Genomic DNA, 22,988 nt, shown 5'->3' on the forward strand with positions numbered 1-22,988 from the left:
TTTATTTCTATATTTTTTAAGGGGCTTATTTTTGTTATTGTTGTTGCATGTCAGGAGGCTCGGAGCTGCTGTACGCCGGCTCTGCGGCTGTTTGTCTGCGCTCACCGAGCCCCCTCCCTCCTCCTATGGGACTCTAATTAATCGGAGGCATGTGGACTCGCACCAGGATTAGACATCGCTTACTAATAGTGTGCCTGCTGTTGACGTTATGGGCCAAGGTAAGACGCTTCCCCGCTTCGTTTCCGAACAATAAAATCCATTTTTGCATCGACATTGACGCATGCACACCGTCGCGCACGTCAAATATCGGTTTCTAAATCGCCCGTGTCCAAAAGTTGGTGGGCGTGGGCACATTTGGACCTTCTTTGCATCACGTTAATAGATTTCAATTATCTAGATGTCGTTATCTGTGCACGAGATGAAGCCACCTTGACGGAGTCACATCAGAGGGCTTAAGACTTGTTCGCCTTAAACCCTCCCCGACCTTTTATCGCTGTCAATTAACACTATAATTGGTTGGCTTTGATTTCGGGGCCCACGCGACTCGCAAATTGCACCAACTGGCTGCTGCAGGGATCCAATTTGCACCAAGCGCCCCCCAAAAACGTGCACGCGCCACTTTATTTTGAAGCTGCACAAGACACGCATGATGACCGCTTGCACAATATTATGGCAGTAGTCGTGATGTTGTTGCTGGTCGCTTTTATATTTCAATTTAAAATAGAAATACTGTTGTGATAGCGTGCGTTCACTCAGCTGTAATTGCAGGTTGCATTTTTATGTTGACCATCTGATTGTATTTTATGCAAAAATGTTATATTAGAAATCAAACGTGTGCATAAATACACACTTTTGGTTGTCCGGATTAGACAAGATTATTAATATTGTTTGTAGTTTTGCTCAGATGGAACACAAGGAAGCAGTTTCTAATTCATTATTCAAAAAAATCTCGATCACTGTATTGGATCGATTGTCTTGTGTTGGCCCGTCTTAATATTAGGGACACTTGCATGCAAAGTCAAATGAGACCCTATGCACAAGGAAATATTTCAAAATTGTCTCTAAGCGTGATTTTGAATGAAACGGAAATAGTTTCGTGTCTAATTAGTGGTTGGAATTTGCGGTGTTTTGGAACTGCAGGGAGACGCATGTTTTCACGTACTGTATTTGAATTTGTTATTTATTCACCTTATTTCTTTTCCTTATGACTTTTCAGTCATTGCAAATGAAACAGACTGTGTGTAGATTTTTGCAGATATTTTATTTTTTTCAGTCATTGCAAATTAAACGGACTGTGCCGATGGCTAAACTACATGTAAATGATGGTAACACTTGACAATGAAGTAATCAAGACACATCATGTAAAAATATTAAAACATCAGCGGCCGAGGCTGACACTTCCCCGCCAGTGATTTAAATGAGGCTAACTTTGGCATTACTCTTTGGATTTTCCTTATTTAAATCATGGACACACCTCTAATGTACCATATTTGTTTTTAAATACATAATTTAGATTCATGGTTATTTTTTTTCAATGGGTTTGTTTGTTGCATGGCGGACTGATTGACTTCAAACTTGTATTGACAGGCTTGATCAAGTCTTTGCATTTAAACCACAATTGGAATGGCACATATGGGAAATATAGTTGATTTCTTTTTCCCCCCAGCACATTTGGGCAAGTTTCAGAATATTTTTTTGTCTGATTTTTCCCCTTTGAAATGTCACATTCAATGTAAAGCCATGTTAATGGGGTCAAAAAGCAGCTTTTAGTATAATAGTAAAAACACTACAAACCAACTGGTAACATGTCAATGTCAATTAAAAGCGAGCACTCGAAAGGCAGATGATGGAGTGTCAGCTCTCGTGTAATTGTGGGCATTTCTCAAACGTTGTTTCCAGGCGTCCCAGTCAACAGGCTATTTCGAGCTGCAGCTGATCTCAGTCGAGAATGTGAACGGCGAGTTGGCGAGCGGGGAGTGCTGCGACGGCTCCAGGAGCTCCCATGAGGATCTACGCTGTCTGGAGGACGAGTGTGACACTTACTTCAAGGTGTGCCTCAAGGAGTATCAAGGGGACATCACCACTGGAGGGCCCTGCACCTTCGGAACTGGATCTACACAAGTTCTTGGTGGAAATATGTTGAATTTTCAGAATGCAAAGAACAAAATCAGCGACGCTGGCAAAATTGTGATCCCCTTCCAATTTGCATGGCTGGTAAGTGATTTTTTTTTTTTTCCTTTGTCTTCTCCTCCAATTAAGCCTGTGAGGTTAACATGTCTACTTCTTGTCTGGGAAAAATAATTCACAATACGTTTCAAGTTCATGCCCTTGAATAGGCGCTTAAAGTGTGCCAACATTCTTGCACACCGCGACAGGAGCAATTATAAAGATGAAAGTTAATAGTTAACGTGTCATTGAAGAAAACAGGCTTTGCGATGGCATGCTTCTTCGTTAAAGCAAATGTCAATGGGATTGAAATTCCATTACGTCTTGCAATCAACCTTAAAGCAGGTTGCATGTTTTTGAAATATTAGTGATCAAAAGGGACTAAGCATGGTCCAACGATCGATATTTGTGTAACCAGCAATCTTAATTTTTTTTTTTTTATATAAGTGACTTTCTAATGTGACAATGCTAACACACAATTACTATGAGTATTACTAAATGCCTTCCAAGGATCCAGTCACAGTGGTAATGTCACCTGGGTCGTCTCTTGGAGAGTGGCCCTGATATATGTTTGAGGTTTGGCTTTGTTCCAGTGCACCACTAAGCACCTGCCAAGGCCACCACGGGCTAATTGGACAGGGTGGGGTGGTGGGGGGGGGGGGGGGGGGGCATGCTTTTTAATATGCAGACCCTGAAGTGAATCCGTGTTGTTTTTTTTTTGTTTTTTTCCTGTACTGACATTTTCCAAAGTGATTCAATGTTCATTTTGAACTGACTTGTTTTGAGTTGTGCAGATTTTACGATACGTATTTCACAAACAATGCATTGTGGTCGTCTAAGACCATGCATGAACTTCCTGCTGGAGTCTGGTACGCTCTTCAATGCTTCAATGTGACTCGATGATAATATGTTGTGAGTGGGCTTTTGATTTGGAGTTCCCCACCGCTTCCTCCCCTGCTGTGGGTGCCAGGTGGCCCCTCCAAGCCAATTGCGCCTGTCCCACTGTTGAAGGTTGATAGATGATGATTTGGGCTGGCGAATTTAGTGGAGGCCGTAATTGTCCTAGTTTGACTTTTTTGTAGCGGCTACCAGACGACATGGACTGATGGAGATACATTTTTGTGTGTCCACCAAAGTAAATGTGACGTAACTAAAAATCATTATACAGCATCTTAAATAAAAAAAAAACTAACTTTTACTTAGTCTGATATTTCAAGCACAAGATGTTTCCTTTTGTGATAATAAATCCGTTTTTATTGGAAAGAACAACCTTTTGGAGCATTTGGTTTCTTGGAAATGTATTTATTATTCACATTTTGGACTAGAAGCAGTGTAAATCATTTTTTTGCAGTAGGGTGGAGATTATTCCAGCAATTATCTTCCACAATTGTTGCCATGACAAAGTGATTTATTTGATTGTAATTCCCAGACTAAAAATGGCAACAGAACGTGTGGTGCCAAGTTGATAGATTACAGTGAACAAACTACCTCCAAAGGGTCCGTTGATTTGGACCAGCGCCCGACGCCTCAAGTCAGAGGGGACGAGGTTTATTCTTGGTGTGATTTGTGAAGTGGTCCTGGCCAAAAGAACTGTGTCATTATAGTGATAGATGTCACAACAAGGGTCGTTGGTACGATGGTGGTTATTACCGTATTTTTCGGACTATAAGCCGTACCGGACAATAAGCCGCACCAGCTAAGGTTTCAAAATTTGCAGGAAAAAAAGACGCGGCTTATAGTCCAAAATTTACGGTATGTAAGGTAGATGAATTATGACATCACAATTTAGAACATTTAGCTCACATTTACAACTAACTTGACATTTACATGGTTGCTTAATATCACACTTGATAGTCAATTCAGTATACGCAGTCATTTTATTTTCAGGATGTCCTTATCTAAATATTGAAGTCATCTTACCTTATAGAACATATTGCTAACATAATTCAATATCTGCTAACGTCAGCCTGCAGTGGTGCATCCCATCTCTCATTTCTGGTAAGAGTTGCTTGTTCCGTGTCTAGCTCATGGCTTCGTTTCGGTGTGACGCTTTCGCTAATATCTGATTGGACTCGGGTTACATAATAGTTTGGAATCTCTCTACTATTTCTCCTGTTGTGCGTTTTTATTGCCAGTGAAGAGACATGTGATTGAGGCTCTCTTAGCTTGTGGTTTGAAATTTATAGTAAAAATTTGTTTCAAATGTGTTCTTGTATTTCAAACTGAGTGTAATTTATTGTTTCATAATTATAGCGCTTATTATTTTGTTTTTTTTCACCCCCTCAGTGTCTTCCGCTTCTTAGTTGTCCTTCAATCAGCCTAATAGGTGCGGTTTATAGTGATGGCCCTTTGGGGCATGCATGATTAAGCCCTCTGAATTCTGCCTAGCAACAAGTGGTCAGCCATTTTTTGACTAGGATCCAATTACACATATTTGATAATTGTTACAAATAAGCATTTTTTTTTTCTTTAACTGTCATTTTCAGAACACCAGAAGGCTTCTTAAAGGGACAGTTAAACATTATGATCAAATAACCTGTTGTGGATAACAAAATGATTTAAAATATCGAGTCAGCTATTTTAACATATGTCAAATGTACATTTTCTGGATTACTTTGGCGGCTCACCCGACAAACGATGTAATGACTAAGAGTAGCACTGCCGATTCTTGCACTATTAATTCCACCATCGCTCAAGGCTTTCCATCACATTGACTTATTATTCTGTGTTGCGCCTCTGTGTCGATTAATGTCAAACAAGCAGACAGCCAACAGGAAGTTACAGCCTCATTTGGGTTTTTGGCATCCTCCCTTTGCAGAATCTTTTAGATGTGAAGCGATAGGGGGCGAAATAGAGCTTGGTTTTGTTTTTTAATCTTCCGTTTTATCATTGACGAACACTTTGATTCACAGACGTATCAAAAGAGGAAGCGCTGACTTGTATTAAAACCATGTGCTGATCTGCACAGACCTGTGTGAAACTGCCTTGACTGGAGAGAACCCAAACTATTTGAATGGGTTTGGCTCCCTTCTCGAGCCACGTGTCCGTCAAATGCACACGGCGTGCACTTTCAAGCAGATGCAGTCAAGTGCAGCCAGCCATGCGTGTGGTTTTTAAAGTGGGATCTTTGGAACACACAGAGTCAACTTTTCACTACTTGCTGAAATTCAACTGGCAAAGTCATATTTCTCTTCTTAACCGTTTGATTTATACACGCAAAATGTTTTGTGGAGATTTTCACCGACACCATTCTGTCGTCACCGTTGATTTTATTGGTCGTGTCTGATTATGGGAATTTTTTTTTTTTTTAATTCAACCCATTTTATAACCTTAAAACCGCCTTTATCATTGTATTTTTTTTTTTTTTTTATCCCGTAAATCAGATTCAGGTCGTGTACATGTTGCCCGTGTGGATTTTTTATTTGATTAAAATTCTGCCGTTTCTTGCAAAAAATATTAAGATCCCTAAGGTGCCAGCAGAGTGTTGAAAATGTGACAAAATTAAATTTTGTCTAATAAATAACATCATTTCCTTGATATGAATAGAATTCATAGCATTTTGGTTGAATTAGGAAAGCACAATTTATAATCCGTTCCATCTGATAAAAAGCAGTTTATTATACCCTGGAGGTCACAGTGGGCACAAATCCAGAAGATGACAAAAACCCAGTCAGGACTCACCTCCTGTTTATAGATGAACACGCCGAGTGAGGCCGCGCGGAGGCGGCCATGGTTCAGCCACACCTGATACAGCGCTTGTCAAAAGCTGTTGCTAGGAAACGGCAACATAGGTCCATGGTAAACAATTATCTCTGCCTTCCCCCATCCTCCTTTTCGCTCCGAGGGCTGTCGTGTGCAAAGCCGCTCACCTGTGGTTGAATTTGATCCATTGTCTAGTCGGGCAAAACTTTTTTTAGTTTTTGTTACAAACCAAAAAAGTGATTTGTTTATTCAGTTCAAATCTTCATTTTGGACTTTGAATTCCACTACAATTGTGGCCATTCCATTCAATCACCAGCTGAGGCTATTCATTAAATGTCAGATTCTAATTATACATCAATTCATGGAAGTGCCCACCCTGTGTCTGCATGTTGTCGAGCAGCTCTTCAAAAATAAAATGGTGGTTAAATACCAACCTTGTATGGAAATCTAACGTAACCTGCCCAGGTTGGTGCCCGAGCGCCACTTTAGTGGTTTGAATTTGTAAACCACCATTCAAAGTGGTCATGAGCTGTCATGGAAACTTGTAAAACAGAAATAAACTTCCTAAGATAGGTGGGTGGGGCTTACCAGGCCAGGGCAAGTCTTCTGTATGCTTTTTTTTTTTTTGTGTGTGTGTGTGTGAGGTTGCCGGCTGTCTTTGTAGAGCGGTATTGTGACGACACCGGGTAAAGATGCTGCGAGCTTTTGTGACATGCGCCGACCCACTGTCTGCAAATTACTTTCATCCATTTCATGATCAGTTGTTTAAACATACTGTGACCCCTGATGACCCTTTCTCTTAACCGCTGTGCAGGTGCCACCGGGTTCGTGTGGAGGTAATTAACGCATGTCATTACATGGGCAGTTAACTCGTCACCGAACTTGTTTGAAATGCTAATGAAAGCTCGACTGGAGGTGGCGGGGATGCATTGCGCTCGGGCACTGTTACCCCGGCTTAGGAATTAGCCTGTAAATGTTTGCGGAGCATGCCCATTGCTGTGGCAACTCTTCAATGTCTTCAGGCAAATGAGACACGTTTAAGGTGTAATGATCCGATAGCCAAGAACAAACGGAAAGGTAATGCGTTTTTTTTTTGGTTTTTTTTCGGTCAGGTTACACTAAATAATATAAACATGGTGTGCTTATCAGGCCATGTTCGTCCCCCCCCTGCATGGATGTATTTTGTGCTGTTTATTCTTCAGGTTGCATAGTCCTAGATCATGCAGCTTAATTAGCACCAGAGTGTGTTGAATTGGAAGTGCATGGCTAATGACCCTGTTGGCATCATAGCAGTCTGCTCAATGGGCCGTGTGCGTCCTTGTGTGTTAGTGTGTGCGTGTGCACGCACAGCCGGTGTACACTAGCCAGCCAAATGCCTTGCCTTCACTGTAACCGCTCTTGGCACTCTTGCAAACAACCTGTGACCGCAAATTCCATTCATTTTCGACCATTATAAAGGGAATTCTTTAATGATGCCTCTCCCATTTTTGGTTTTGTGTATTAGCTTATTGGATGCATGTGCAGCTGATACATTGCATTAGCAATGTTGACGTGTTTATTTTTTTCACTGATTCTGTTTTATTGCATGAGTTGTGTTTGGATGATTTCTTTAAAAAAAATATAGAAAGTCTCGTGACCATTCGTATCACTATTTCTTCATAATACCAATATAGTCCCCATCAGTTCATCTTAATGACTAATTATAAAATAAAAATGCATCACAAACAACCCATTGACTTCACAAGACTAATCCCCCCCCCCCCCTCCATTTTCAGATAGCAGTATTTCAATTATGCATGAGAATTTGGGTTATTTATAGGGGTGTAACGATTCATCCATACACATCGATTAATCGATATAAGGCTCTACGATTTATTGACATCGACGCTAAACGTAAACATCGATTTATATCGCCGTGTTTGACCTCTGACATTAGACGCGACTTTATTTTGAAATCCAGTTCATTGTTGCTTGCTTCCTCTTTCCGGGAGCAGTGAGCGGCGTGTTGCGTTGTGAGCAGAGCAGGCACGTGAAAGGGGAGTCGACAACTAGTACGCGGCTCCTGGGCTGGCGCAATGGCTAGTGTCCAAAAAGATGAGGAAATTGGCTCCCCTTTAGGCTTCAAGTCATTCTTTGGAAGCACTTTGGATTCCGAAGAAAAGATGGCTCAACCGACAAGACACGTGCAGTTTGTAAATCCTGCCATGCGGTGATCAAATATTCAGGGAGCACGAATCTCGCCGCACATTTCAAGAAAAACCACGACATCAAAGTTCAGTGTTAAAATAAGCACTTTGTATACTACAATACTCTTGTAATTTCCTAAATAGAGTTTGCAGTACCTTGTTGATTTTGCGTATGAATTGTTATAAATCAGGATATTGTTCTATATTTTTTATTTAAAAAAAAAAAAAAAAAAAAAGATCGATCGTACAGCACTATATCGTGAATGAATCGCAGCAGGCTTTAAGATATCGGCAAATATCGTATCGTGGTTCTTTGTATCGATATGATATCGTATCGTGACAAAACCCGCGATTTACACCCCTAGTTATTTATCCATATTTGGAGCGAGCCACAGAGATGTGGTGAAGGGCAATCGCAAAAAGAAACCCGTCGGTCTTTGGATCCAGCAGGGATGGGATGGCGCGTTGCCCTCGCTTGGGATAGTGTAGACTCAGCCCAAGTAAAACTAAAAGCTGGGATTGACATCACAGATTAATGAAGATTACATGCAGCGATTACTGGCCACGGGATGAATCATGATGACCCCATGTTCCATCAGAAGGCAATAAATCAGGAGATGTCAGTGACACTGCATGGACGAGCCGGAACGTTGGTCGTACCTTGCAACGAAACCATTTTTTTTTAAGAATTTTATTTTTATTGAATGGGGATATGTAGATATTGACATGGTGGGATTTTAAGAGCAAAATGAAAAAAGCCCAAATTTTCCCGTGAGCTACGAACAAATCAATCATTCCACTGATCCTCATCGCAGACGCTCCCACTGATAGCGGACTGTTGGCCGACTGGGATTTTGCATGGGATTACACACCAGGCCTGGATCTCACATTCTTAGTATTCTTCGAATGCAAACACGCACATCGCCCCACATGCAGAGCGCTGACCCCTCTTTAGAAAAAGGAGCGTGCAGATCCCCATGCTTAGTGACCCCAACTTGCCCCAGCTTCCACTTCCCACTGCTGCCTGCCTCTGTTTCCCGGCCTCTTTTTTTTAATTTTTATTCAAAGCATAAAATGACTCGGCAGCAGGCTCCCATGTAGCGACCTGGCGAGGAAATCTATACCTTTAAATACTTCTGCAGTTTTAGGACCATTTATGATAACCAACTAAATAAGACAACATGGTTTTGGTGCATAAAATGTCACCTAATACATGACTAAAACATTTTTTCCCCAAATACCCCCTTCCTGACTTGAAAACTAGGATTTCTCCTAGTAAATCCTCTAATCCATTAGGAGTAGGGCACGGGAGGGTTTTTGGAGATTTGATTGACAGCAGCTCCTTCATTCTCTCAGACTTAAGTATTTTATGCAGCCGCTTAAAAATTCAAACGGGAAAAAAAACGTGCTTCAGAGGTTAATAACTGTTAGTTTTGGTCAGATGATTAATTGTGTTGTCTTTTTGACTCCATCCAACTAATCTTACCCGGCTCGCTGGTGCAAATGCTGATTGCTAATTGTCCTCAAACTGACTGTGTCTCATGGTGGACAATGGTTTTGATTGGGATGGGGGGTAAGTTACGGTATTGGGACAAGGGTCTTTGTTCAGTAGCGCCTCTCCTCCCCCACTCCCTCCCCTTTATCTGCCCATCATCTATCTTGTTCCGACCATTTGGGCAGCTGTCACTTAATCCAGCTAATCACAGACTGGGATGGTCTGTGGGAAACCAGACAAGTCCGTGGCTTTGGACTGCGCTCAGTGTTTATCCACGCGTTTACAACACGCAGAAGGTGTGTGTGGGTCTACATCGGCCAATACAAGCTTTGCTACTCATAGCACCTCTTCAATGCATTGGCATACGTGCACACCCACCCACATGCACAGACGAGGTAGGGGGAGGGGGGTCGGCGGGGAGTAGGTGGAAAGGTCAGAAGGCGAGCTACATGTCGTGGGATGATCCACGTTCATGTCAAATAATCCATCATCGAGGCTGCATCTGTTGCGCGTCTGACGGAGTTGGACCTCGGAATGCTACGGACTCCTCGCCACAGCGTCCCCCTCAATTCTGGTAAAGCTTCAATGGAGGCACCTCAAACCAAGACCACCTCAAACCATCTTGTGTGTCTCCACAACAACACTCCCCTCCCCTTTCCTCCCGCCACCACCCATTGCCAGACAAGCCAACTTAATCCTGCAGCCCAGCAGCAACCAGCCTACCAGCTTGTTGGTCCCCAACAACAACACACGCACACACACTTGACAGATCACCCACCTCCTCCCCGCAATTTCTCTTTCCCGCTTCATTTGAGTGATCGCAACTTCTGGTCCAAACTCCTCTCGGCTCTAATGTCCCATCAGTGACATTACAGTGGAGGTCACATTGTGGCTACTACAACTGTCTCCAATGGTGATGTAATGATTGCTATTTAGGTCAGCCGGTTGCCTAGCAGTGTGCCCTGCAGCACACCGGCTAGATTACTCTTCTGGAGTGTCCATGTGCCCGTGCGGGCGAGCACGCAGCATTGACAGCAGGCAGAATTTTCTGGATTTTGCTCTGTCACTACAAACAGAATAGTTGCCTAGTAACCACCTCATGTCAACATCGAACTGAAAGTAAGCCACCATCCTAAATATGTCTTCTGCAATTTTTGGGGTGGTATCACTATGTTTTATCAGGTGAGATGCAAGTGAAGTGTTTTTTGTTTTTTTTTAGTGCTGAGATGTCATCTAGGGGTGTGTTCACATAATATACTTTGGTTTCCTTGTCCAGACCAAAGCAGAAAATGATACATGGTGCGTTCTGCATCGCACATTTGGTTCTGGTTCACTTGAATTCATTTTGGCACGGTTCAAATTGGACCAAAAGTTGACCAGTATAAAAGTATATGGATGAAGTTGCAACTTGAGGTATCAGAAAAAACCATGCCAGAAGTTTCTGTTTTTTTAATTGTATGTTATTTTCATTAGATTCTGGACGCTTGTCCAACAAACTTTTTTGCAGAAGGAACAATTTTTACACTGCAATGCTTTCTATTTACACAACATTATAAATACGCGTGGAGTGTTTATATTAATCCATTGCATGATGTATTCGGAGCAAAGCATAACTGAAACGAGATAATCCCACTAGCCGCTTATTTACGCTACCCCATCGTCTGATAAGCAAGGACAAAGCTCAGCTCTCATACCGTACGTAGCTAATATTGGCAAAGTGACCTTCTTAATGGGCGTCATATTTGGTGAGAGTCAGTGGCGCTTTGAAGCTTGGATGGTTTACTGTCCGTATGACTTTAGGAACGTATGATTGATCAATTGATTGGGACTGTTGAGTCCACAGTTTGATGTTAATCTTGATCCCTAGGATGCATCAATCTGATGAGATTGTAGGAAGTATTGAAATCAACGAATAATCGTTTTTGTTGATCGTTATTTCAGTATCAGCCAATACATATATATATATTTTATTTTTCCCCTTTAAGTCAAGGGAATTTACCCAAATGTTCTTCCCTACTGGCATTGTATGGTTATTGGGAACATGAGCTTCTCTTGGGAAAAAAAATGCTTCCTCTTTATACACAATAGAAGACACGGGATATTCTGGATTGTATGCCGTCATATGACCGCCATATGTATTGTGGCAAAATCTTCTCAAGACTGATGTCTATTCATAGTCACAATGTGACTATTATTGGAAAATTCATTCTTTTTCCTAAAGCTACAAAATAAGCCTGACCCTCAGTATCAACTAACTCCACTGTCTAATTTTTTTTTTTTCTTTCAGCGAACGTACACCTTAATCGTTGAGGCCTGGGACTGGGACAACACTACCCGGAACAGTAAGTGAACCGACAACATGATTAGCTAGGTGTTTTTGCAAGATAACATTGTTTTTTTTCTTTCTTAATGACTCATTGCATTCACCACATTTTTCAGTCCAAAAATGCATTTGCGTTGGATATATTGGTCTCCCAAGACGTCTTGTATAGAATACAATTGGCGATACCGGCGGTCAGTGCTTGACCAGCTGTATCCTGTTTTCATTCGGAAATGTCCGTTGGCTTGATTCTCGTACATCCCCTTTGTCCCGTCCGAGCAGTAGCCCGGGTCTGGGAGAAATCGTTTGAGGGCTATAAATGTTATGCGCATCCTTGATCCCTCTGGTATTTTTTACGACTTTTGAATATCCCTGTCTGTGCATGGAAACGTGTGTGTGTATGGATGCATTTCCATTCCACTGTCTTCTTTTGTCCACTTGTCTGTTTTATTTGTGAAAAGCCGTCACATCCTGTTTGGTACATCAAACGCACTTATGAATGAAGACAATGGACAAGAAATAGAAATTGACATCATAGCTCTGATTAGCTTCTTGCCCCGTGTAGTTTCCGGTTTGTTTAGAGGATGTCAGTTAACTCGTACATTGGCGGTGATTATACGTTTTTGGATAAAAAAAAAAATAATAATCATCATGATGTGCGGTTTTGTATTGGGAATTCATTTGCAAATGGACTTAACTCCTGTTTGACGTGAAAGCGTTTATTGTGCAACATAATTTCAAGCAAAACATTACCCAAAAAATATTATCATGCCGTATGCCTGTAATCTGAGTTTTGTTGCTTAATTTACGTCAGAGTTGTGTAGTGTCACACACATCAGCTGACCTCAAACCTCATGACGGCTTGGAAAAAAAGATCTACCACAAATTCTCCACATATCTTGCTTGTGCTTTTAACACGTCACAGAAAAGAAGCTGGAATAGTCAACACTTTTCTAGATGAATTTGGATAAACCCATAATTCCTATATTTGATATATGTAGGTGCCAAAAAATGCAAAGTATTGTTTCCTGTCCCTAAATCCGAGTTCAGAGAATGTTTCAAGTGCTATTGATGATGCAACAAACAGAATAAAAATGTTTAGTTTCGATCCTCCATTTTGAATAACTCTCCAATTGCGTCTGAATTTAAACTCCACTCTCCATCCTTATGAACCTCTATTGGTCCTTTTCTTTTGGGTTATAGTGCCACCTGTTGATTTGCAATATGCGTGACTTTTTAAAAATATATATTTTGATTAATTGTAAATCATGCATGTGCGGACATATTCTCAATTAGTGAGACATCGGAGTAGAATCCTGGCCTGAGTCAGCATCCGCCTTCTGTCTTGTCCTACGTAAGAGCCCGCCAGTATGTCAGTGAGATTCCTCTCTTCCAGCATCACATCCTACCCCCCCCCAAAATGCCTCCCCCCACACCCACACCTCCTGCGTCCTCAGGAAAGGCAGTCGGCTGTTTTCCTTGTGTTTATCGAGCAGGAAGTGGAGCGGACTGGGTGGCTGGGCTTGGGTGTTTAGACACCGAGGTAGCTGAGCCCGCTTGGGCCCGGAGCCCATTGTTCTCTATCTGGCAACTGCCGGGGGTTTTATTTGTTATTGTTGCTTCATTCTGTCTGACATTGTGTCAGACCCCGGCAGAGGAAAATGTGTGTGTGAGTGCTTGCTCACTTCAAAAGTGCAACGCAACTCGGAGCTATGCAGGAAAGGAAATCACAGGCCGTCCACTTCCACCGAGATTGTTGACCAACTGCAATCACACTCTGATTAATTGCTTTCTTTGTGGCTGCTCGGAGCTATCGTGAGACCCACAAACTTCAGCTCAGTTCTTTCGTAGCATCTCGAGATGACTTCTGTTACTGCCGGAAAAGAAATATATTTGGGTGTCATTTTTTTCAACTCATTTCAGATGATGACGAGCACCTGATTGACCGCAGCGCCCACACCGGGATGGTGAACCCCGGTGACCCCTGGAAGACGGTGAACTACGACGGGCCCGTGGCTCGCATCGTTTACCGAATCCGTGTGCGCTGTGATGAGAATTACTACAGCAACAAGTGCAATAAACTGTGCGTTCCTCGCGACGACTATTTCGGCCATTATGGATGTGAACAGTCGGGCGCCCGGGTTTGCTTGGAGGGCTGGATGGGTCCCGAATGTAAGACAGGTGAGCTCCGCTGTTAATATTCATTCATGAATAACAAATTCACGTCTTGAAAATTATTTACAGTGCCCGCTTAGATTTAACGATGCTGTTAACTACGGCTCGGTTTGTTTTTCAGTTGAGTTATTGTTGTACAGGCGGGCTATAAAGTTGCGTGCCCTTTAACCTCAAACTCAAGGAAGCATTAATCATGATGTCCTGTTCCAAACTAGCAAGCCTCTGCTCACCCACTTGATGTGTCCTCTTGCTCCTTTTGAAATATATAATACATATTTACAAGTTTTTTTATTGTCTCCCCCCCCCCCCCCTAGCAATCTGCAAGCAAGGTTGTAATCTCCTTCATGGTGGTTGCTCCGTTCCAGGGGAATGCAGGTAAGACCAGTGGAATCACTTCTACTAATGATATTCTTTGGATTTTATTTTGTCCAAGGTTGTGGTCACTGGAATTGTCTTTAAAAGTACATCATAACAAAAATGTAATCTGCTTAATAGAAATCAATTAGTGTGGGATCATTCTGAATATCCGCCCTTGCCTTCCTTTCCTTTTCTTCCTCTCCATCTCAGTTTAGCTCAGGCAACGCTTTGCCTGACATATTTTTAGGCCGTCCAAATCCCACACAGAATACCAAGCATCTCATCCATTTTTTTTTTTTTTTTTTTTAAAACACACCACTCAAGCCCGAGACGGGGGTTGTCAATGTGAGCACTGTAAACGTGCCGGGAATCGCCATATCCTCTTTTCATCTGCAATGCGCTTCTCTTTTTAAGGGCTAGTTGCAGACTTATTAATGAAATTAGACACAAATCGGCGAGAGTTTTTCTCGGTATATCCTACGCTTCTGTAACTTCCACCCCTTCGCATTGTCCTCATAAAAATCGTAGTTATTTTTAGATGAAATGATTATTAAGAGGAGACTTGACCTGACGGTATCCTCACTCCAGTTAACAGCCAGGCTGAGAAAGGGAGTGAGCCGTCTTCTCGTGAAATGTCAGTTCCCAGCAGACAGGAAAAGTGATACGAGCAGTGGAACAGCAGTAAAGATTCTTCCTGCTCTGGCATGATTTTAATGAAGCCTCGGGTCACAAAAAGCAGGCAATAAATCCCTTGTGATCTCCGGGTGCCCTTTCATTCCCTTGATTTCATCAATTTTCCGGGCTCCCATTTTGCCGGAGGCTTTTGCTGCGTGCTCCATTTGTGGCTACCGGATTTTATATCGGCACATATTAGGCTTGTTCTGACATATTGGCACACCCCGAGATTAAATGGTGAAATGGTATTTCACCACTATCTTTGACCTGGGATTGCCATGATTTTGGAATTCAACCCACGCCTACCTTGCAGATGAGTAACAGTGCCTAGATATTATCCAGGGAAGCCTGTTGAGACCTACAACTCTGGCCCATTTTTTTTTTTTCACTTTTATGCAATCAGTATCGGGTCCAAGTCGGGTCCCAGTCAAAGTGCCTGTCTATTTGATTATGGGGTGCAGTGCTGCACTTTTTGTGGGATCTGATGTTCCAGAAATTTCTCCTGGCTGAAGTTAGTGACACGTTGCTGTCAGACCCCGTGAAGCTGATCAAATAGAGTCGAGCAAAGTATGTCAAATATTCTCCACCCCCCCCTCTCGCGCTAAGAGACGTTCAAAGACCTTCCTTCTCGCATTGGCAGCGTTGCCGTCTGCAGGAGCATTGGCTGAAAATAGAAGCCAATTGACAAGACAGCTGGCACCATAGCCTCGGAATAGCCCGGGTGTTGTCATGAAGCGGCAGGCGCGTGCGCAGCCTCTGTAAACACACGGCCGTCTCCAGACGCTCTCACAAGCCGCCGCCGCCGCCGTACCGCCCTCATCATAGTCCCTCAGATCCCCCCCCTACCCACTCCAGACAGGAGCCTGCTGGATGTATTCTTAACCCCTCCTGCCCTGGAATGTCACCCACCTCTAAGATTAGTCAGTAGGGGTCCTTGGGATGGTTTGACCCAAGCCATGATACAATAAACTTTTCTGAGCATTTCAAATGAAGTGTTTTGAGATCAGTGTGTTATTGTCATGATTTAAAATATAATCACTTCGATTATTCTCTAAACTTTTGCAGTCGGGCCCAGTCCCGAAGCGCAAACAAATGGAAGTGTGAATGACTTTGTAAACGATGACCCAATGAAAATGGACACAAGGCTTTTGCTGTGTCCTAAATATTGTCTGTTCAAATGCATGACTGAAGTTGCTTTTTTATTTGCACCAATTTGAAGCAATGGAGTTGCGCAATAACTAAAGCAGAAAGGGACTATTGCGTTATTGCTTGTTCTAAATAATAAACAACTTGGGGTAGTTTAAGGAATCCACATTTTCATCCGACTGTCCCAAACCTCCTTTCAAGCGCCGACATGTTCGTATTCCTCACCACAAATATTTGAAGCAGGGTTTTATTTTGTTCTGGTTGACTTGCACACTTGCAACAGGATGCGGGGATTAAATTTCTCTTTTGTTTGCGCAAGGATTTAATCGTTAAATGTTATGCAGACTTTTTTTTTTTTGGCTGACGGTATCTTATTTCCTATATAGGTGCAACTACGGCTGGCAGGGTCAATTCTGCGACGACTGTGCCGTATTCCCCGGATGCGTCCACGGCACTTGCAACATCCCCTGGCAGTGCAACTGCGAGAGAAACTGGGGTGGCCTGTTGTGCGATAAAGGTATGCAAAAGATTTTGTTGGCACCTCCCACGCTTAGCAAATTGGCACACTGCAGGTACCCTCAAGCTACGTGTTCTTTTAAAGAAGCATGTCAGCAATACAATCTTGTATTGCATTATGTATCACCGACTACCTTGATGAGGTCACAGGCGTCTTTCCCCAACTCTCTAGCTGTATAGTTTTACTGCTCGTGCGATTTGAGCATCAGCAGGGACATTCTATCCCCGCACATCCTCTTCGTCACTTGAGTGCACTTTGGGGGATGAGAGTGGGTCCTAAGATCTCCAGTGGAGACTCATCCCTGTTCATTTATTTAGCAGCCTTTAGTGTGACCTGTCCTTTAGGCTAAGACGGGTTCTCGAGGATCAAATGGGTCCAGCTGAAGGGTTTTGTTTGTAAAGCTGAAAGAATTACCGTATTTTCCGCAATATAAGGCGCACCTAAAAACCTCCAATTTTCTCAAAAGCCGACAGTGCGCCTTATAATCAGGTGCGCCTTATATAAGGACCACTATTGAACCACTACAGCAGGCGTGTCCAAAGTCCGGCCCGCGGGCCAAATGTATATATCTTATATATGGACAAAGTTTTCAAATGGGCCATTCATTGAAGGTGCGCCTTATAATCCGGTGCGCCTTATATATGGACAAGGTTTTAAAATGGGCCATTCATTGAAGGTGCACCTTACAATCCGGTGCGCCTTATAGTGCGGAAAATACGGTAGTTTACAGTATATTGTGTGTGTAAATAATCGGTATTCCATGACTGATTCATAATGAAGAAAGATGAGTTTCTTACTCGCATCCCGTAAACACTGTGAGCTCACTCTCATGATGGCGAGCAGCAGAGTGGTTGAGGAAACACTCAGCGCTTTCCCGTCAAAGTGACAGCTGGTGCTCTATACTGAGCGAAGACGCCGCCGACAAGCTCCCAGGGAACTCCTGGCACCGAGCGGATGAATGTTGGCAGCCAATTAGCAAAGTTGAGGATACAGTTGGAAAGTGATATCGCGCCAAGAGCGTGTCATTTTCATGGAGAAGTCTTTCTCGACTTTATATCCGCCACTTCCAAAAGCATCCTGAATGATTTCTTAAAATGTGTTTTTTTTTTTTTTGTTCTATGTTCCCAGATCTCAACTACTGCGGTCGCCACCAGCCATGCATCAACGGGGGCACATGTATGAACACTGAGCCTGATGAATACTATTGCGCGTGTCCAGAAGGCTACTCGGGCAAGACGTGCCAGATAGGTGAGGAATGTACCGTATTTTCCGGACTATAAGGCGCACCTAAAAACCTCTAATTTTCTCATAAGCTAACCGTGCGCCTTATCGTCCCGGTGCGCCTTATATATGGACCAAATTTCTAAATTTAAACTGGCCCGAAGCATTGTGTCGTGAAATCAATCATAAGTGGCCCGCTAAGACAATGAATCATGAATCAAAAAGACTATGGATCATTATTTTGTGATTCTAAAGTCATTTGTTGCGTCTGAAGTTGAAATAAAGATAAAATGGAGAATGATTTGATTTGGATTAAAAATCTGACGTGATGCTTTAATGGTGCGCCTTATAGTCCGGTGCGCCTTATATAAGGCCAAAGTTTTAAAATGGGCCATTCATTGAAGGTGCGCCTTATAGTCCGGAAAACACGGTATATGAAATATTAATTTACAAGCGTTCCACCGTTTCAACTGTTTCATTTATTGGGTGCAGCTGAGCACGCCTGCGTTTCCAGTCCATGTGTAAACGGTGGTACATGCCACGAAGGTCCCTTAGGCTTCGAGTGCCAGTGTCCACCAGGCTGGGAAGGCCCAACCTGTGCAGACAGTGAGTTTCCACACACACATAATTCTATTTACAAAAACGTTCTGAATGATGATCAAACAAACCCGTTGTATGTACTCAGAGTTGGACAACTGTGCTTCCAATCCATGTGCCCGCGGAGGAACCTGCATCGACCGGGATGTTGGCTTTGAGTGTGTGTGCCCACCTGAGTGGGAAGGAAAGACCTGCCAGATTGGTGAGTTTCATAAATACCCCCCCCCCAAAATATAGACATCTATATTTTGAATATTCGGCCCACCTTTTTATGGATCTATCTGTATTTGACTGTTTCTTTAAGGCTCCTGTCATGACAGGCGTAATGCCAGGAAATTTACAACTGGTAAATAAAGTCGGGTGTGTATGCGTGTTAGAAGGGGAGGGGGGGAGGTAAAGGCCGGAAAAACGATCCCAAGAGCCCCTCTCATTTTACCAGCTTAGATCTCAGTTTACAAACAGCAATCAGCTTCCAGTCTTACCTGCCTTTGAATGTGTGTGAAGTGTAGAGTTTCAGAGGGAGAACAGGTGTTTGTGTGTGTGTGTGCGTGTGTGCATGAGTGCAGAAGGACCCCCTGCAGACTGCCCACCCCCACTTTAGCGTGCCTTCAGATATTTGAGCAGCAGTGCTTTGTTGTAACACTTTAGATGTCTGTAGAGGTGGTGGGCGTTCATTATTTTGCATCTCATTTCAGACTCATTCTTTTGCTTCCTTTTTTTTGTCGTGTTTTGGAGATACTATGATGGCGGATCAAAGATCGAGATTTTCAGGGAGCAATTCGAATGAAGAAATATTGTGTCAATTGTTAACAAAGCCAAGAAAAAGCCATTTCAACACTAAAGCGATTTATGCAACCATAGATTTCAAATATTGATGATATTCAAATCTATGAAATAATTCAAATTATTTACAACTCTTAGTTACCTCCGGTCAAATTTTGATTTCAATCAATGGTTTTGTGGTTCCCTTGTGCTTTCCTTGCTTTGTCCCCATTTATGGACGTAGTGTCCTTTGACTTCCTGCTTTCACAGATGCTAATGAGTGTGCAAGGAATCCGTGTCTGAACGCTAATTCTTGCAAAAATTTGATTGGCGGATATCACTGCGACTGTTTTCGGGGATGGGCCGGACAAAACTGTGACATCAGTTAGTATTTTCTGAAATCTTAGTCACTTCTTTTAAATGTTTATCCCTACAAGCTTGTAACCTGCAGGTTCTTCATTGAGCCGCTACTCTTCCCCACCGCCCCAAAAAAAAAAAGTTTTTAAATGCCTCACTCACCTTCTGGACTCACAACATAGGTGTAGTTTAGGCTTACTCATTCAGTCACATGCGGTGACTTGTTCCTTTCTTGTCGTCTTGGCAATCAAGAGCTCACGAAAATCTCTTGCATGCCCACTGTGGATTCACTGCATGAACAGATCCTCAACTTTACTCGTATCCTTACTTTTTCCACATCGACCAGTGTGCAACTTTAAAATGAATTTTTTTTGTTTTTTTTGTCAGACCTGAGCAGCTGTCACGGTCAATGCCAGAATGGCGCAACATGCAAGGTTGGTGATTTTTTCCATTCTCCGATGTGACTTGGAAGTTCCTTTGATTCGGCCGAACGACACGATTTTTTCTTTTGTCTTCGTTAGAACGGCCCACGCGGTTCCCACTGCCAGTGCCCACCAGGCTTTGTGGGTTCTCACTGTGAAATCCAAAGAAATAAGTGTGAGAGCAGACCGTGTCAGAATGGAGGCCAATGCCATTCTGTCTTAGGGGGCTTTGTGTGCCAGTGCCCGATGGAGTTTGCTGGACAACTGTGTGAGGTACGCATTACATTTACAAGTGCTAAACAAAACAGTGTCTTTTCCGAACAAAAGCAAATGCAACTTTCCAAATCACAGTGACCAAAACAAGTCCGCCACCTGTCCTGGTTGTACTGGCTATCACATGGTGTCTCTGTTTCCACGCTCTGTTATATTTAGTAAGCGTTTGAAGCCAATGTAGGTTAGCCGTGAGGAAACTGATTCTGTTGGGCTTCTCTTGGGGCCCTGAATGGAGGACATTGCTGGTCAGGAGCCAATCCTGATTTAGCTTCTCCACTATATACACCAGCCTTGCTGAATGAGGTGACGCTGGGTTGCTGCCCGTTTACTACTAAGCGCTCATGGCGCTGTGGACATGTCTGCTAAAAAGCTGCCTTTATGAGCAAAGTATTTATTTACTTGTATACCGTATTTTCCGCACAATAAGGTGCACCTAAAAAAACTCCAATTTTCTCAAAAGCCGCCTTATAATCAGGTGAGCCTTATATATGGACCAATATTGAGCGACTACAGCAGGCCTGTCCAAAGTCCGGCCCACGGGCCAAATGTATGGACCATTCATTGAAGGTGCGGCTTATAATCCGGTGCGCCTTATAGTGCGGAAAATACGGTACATGAACATGGTAATGAAAATACTATTCCCATGACTGTTCTTTTTGTTTTGTCGCCACTATTGCCGCTGAAGTAACAGTACATGAATAAACATATTTTCATAAGCATGTTGACAATACTCTTGCTGGATCTGATTCAAAAAAGGGGAGAGAAAAAAAATGGAGAATTCTATAATGCCCTCCAAAATGATGTCCCCAATGTAAGTCAATGTTCCCCAAAACCACTAAAATGTAACGATTTTGTGTTCCTGGCTTTGACCACACACATCCAAATAGTAAAGAAAATTGGTATGTACGCATGACACTTGGGTTAAAATAAACTACGTGTGACCACAGACTTCACCCACTCTGCTGACCCGCTCAAAGTCTCCTGCTCAGCACCTTAAATGGCAACGGGTGCAGCCCAGCGTTTATGCACAGTAGTGATGTTTACAAAAACCTTCAGATTTTCCCTCCAACCTCTGTATTGACTTGAAAAAAGGCCAAACATGCCGAGCAGGGTGGCTCTTATGGTCGTCCATCTTGACTTTGTCAATATGACACCGAATGTGTCAGCGAGTCTTCATCTTCTGTTAGTCAAGTTAAAACAAAAGGGTGATGAGATCAGGGAAGGTTTTGGAGGCTTACTCTTAAACTTCATAAGTTGGCAGAAGCTAAGCTAAGTAGCTCACCAGCCATAATTATGTCCAGTTGCAATTCTTGGGATTGATGCATCTAAATTTCCACTCCATCCATTTCTTTTAAGATCCACATCTCGTCTCCTTTGGATGCATGTGATCCAAACCCGTGCAAGAACCAGGCCAAGTGCCACAGTATGATCCAGGACTTCTACTGTGCCTGTCCTGAGGGCTTTGAGGGAAAAACCTGTGAGCAACCTAAAGTGGACTGCAAAACCACCCCATGTCAAGGTAACCATAATCTCCCAGATGAAATCCAACGCCGTGTGACCAAACCCTTTTTTTTACTGTATTAACCGTCCTACAAATAAAAACGGCCAAATAGAGGAAGTAACTGTACCGTTTTTTATTCTTTATTTGCTGGCAGTTATCGACAGCTGCACTGTTGCCATAGCGACCAACGACTCGGCAGAAGTGCGCCACATCTCCTCGAACGTCTGCGGACCTCGAGGGCGCTGCGTGAGCGGGCCGACTGGCAACTTCACTTGCATCTGCGATCCGGGGTTCAACGGCATCTACTGTCATGAGAGTAAGGGAAATTCTAGCCAATGGCACGTAGCGTAGCACCGATAGCCTGATTTGGATCGGCACCGTCATTGAACATCAGCAAAAGTGCAAAATTACCTCATAATTAAGGAGCATAAATGCTGAAGGACTTTTGGTCCCATCGTGATCGGCAGCAAGCTATGAAAAGCTAACGTGCGACTCTTCTCTGTGTTTCAGATATAAACGATTGCCTCAAAAGCCCATGCAGGAATGGAGGAACCTGCATCGATGGCGTCAATTCGTTTCAATGCTTCTGTCCCGACGGCTGGGAGGGAGAACTTTGTGATCTCAGTACGGACCCATCGTTTCTACTCGGTGCTTGACTTATTAGGATGACAAATGGTGTAAAAATTGTTCGTCGAATTCCTCAGATGTCAACGACTGCAGACACAACCCGTGTAAAAATGGCGGCCGCTGCCTCGACCTTGTCAACGACTTCTACTGCGAGTGTGCCGACAACTGGAAGGGCAAGACTTGCCATTCCCGTGAGTCTCAAGTCCACCATGTTGTTCAACTTTTTATGATTTTTTTTTAATCATCTACCGTTTGTGATCTGGGACAGGTGAGAGCCAGTGTGACGCAACCACATGCAGTAATGGGGGTACGTGCTATGACCACGGGGACACCTTCGGCTGCTCCTGCCCACCTGGCTGGGGAGGAAACACATGCAACATGGGTAAGTGGGGGGAAAAAACTTTTTTTTTTTTTTTGGTCAAAATTTGAAACAACGTGCAGTTGTATTTAATGAGAAGCTGTTTTCAAACTGTTATTATATGTTTTTGC

The 22,988-nt window shown here is 43.0% G+C and overlaps 1 protein-coding gene across 4 annotated transcripts in view; it reads left to right on the top strand.

The window, feature by feature from the left end:
- Positions 1 to 22,988, top strand: part of jag2b (jagged canonical Notch ligand 2b) — a 28,595-nt gene that overhangs the window by 190 nt on the left and 5,417 nt on the right. For 2 of the 4 annotated variants that reach the window (XM_061270216.1, XM_061270217.1), the window contains exons 2-18: positions 55 to 218; positions 1,900 to 2,214; positions 11,837 to 11,891; positions 13,793 to 14,050; positions 14,359 to 14,419; positions 16,609 to 16,739; positions 17,868 to 17,987; positions 18,453 to 18,566; positions 18,646 to 18,759; positions 19,590 to 19,703; positions 20,064 to 20,110; positions 20,198 to 20,371; positions 21,728 to 21,890; positions 22,027 to 22,188; positions 22,383 to 22,496; positions 22,577 to 22,690; positions 22,768 to 22,881. In XM_061270216.1, the coding sequence (XP_061126200.1) occupies positions 150 to 218; positions 1,900 to 2,214; positions 11,837 to 11,891; positions 13,793 to 14,050; positions 14,359 to 14,419; positions 16,609 to 16,739; positions 17,868 to 17,987; positions 18,453 to 18,566; positions 18,646 to 18,759; positions 19,590 to 19,703; positions 20,064 to 20,110; positions 20,198 to 20,371; positions 21,728 to 21,890; positions 22,027 to 22,188; positions 22,383 to 22,496; positions 22,577 to 22,690; positions 22,768 to 22,881 (2,239 nt within the window). In that variant the 5' untranslated portion in view covers positions 55 to 149. The remainder of the gene's footprint in view (positions 1 to 54; positions 219 to 1,899; positions 2,215 to 11,836; positions 11,892 to 13,792; positions 14,051 to 14,358; positions 14,420 to 16,608; positions 16,740 to 17,867; positions 17,988 to 18,452; positions 18,567 to 18,645; positions 18,760 to 19,589; positions 19,704 to 20,063; positions 20,111 to 20,197; positions 20,372 to 21,727; positions 21,891 to 22,026; positions 22,189 to 22,382; positions 22,497 to 22,576; positions 22,691 to 22,767; positions 22,882 to 22,988) is intronic. The other 2 variants (XM_061270218.1, XM_061270219.1) reach the window with 1 other exon arrangement.

The sequence above is a fragment of the Syngnathus typhle genome, linkage group LG22 (genome assembly GCF_033458585.1).
Source record: "Syngnathus typhle isolate RoL2023-S1 ecotype Sweden linkage group LG22, RoL_Styp_1.0, whole genome shotgun sequence".
NCBI lineage: Eukaryota > Metazoa > Chordata > Actinopteri > Syngnathiformes > Syngnathidae > Syngnathus > Syngnathus typhle.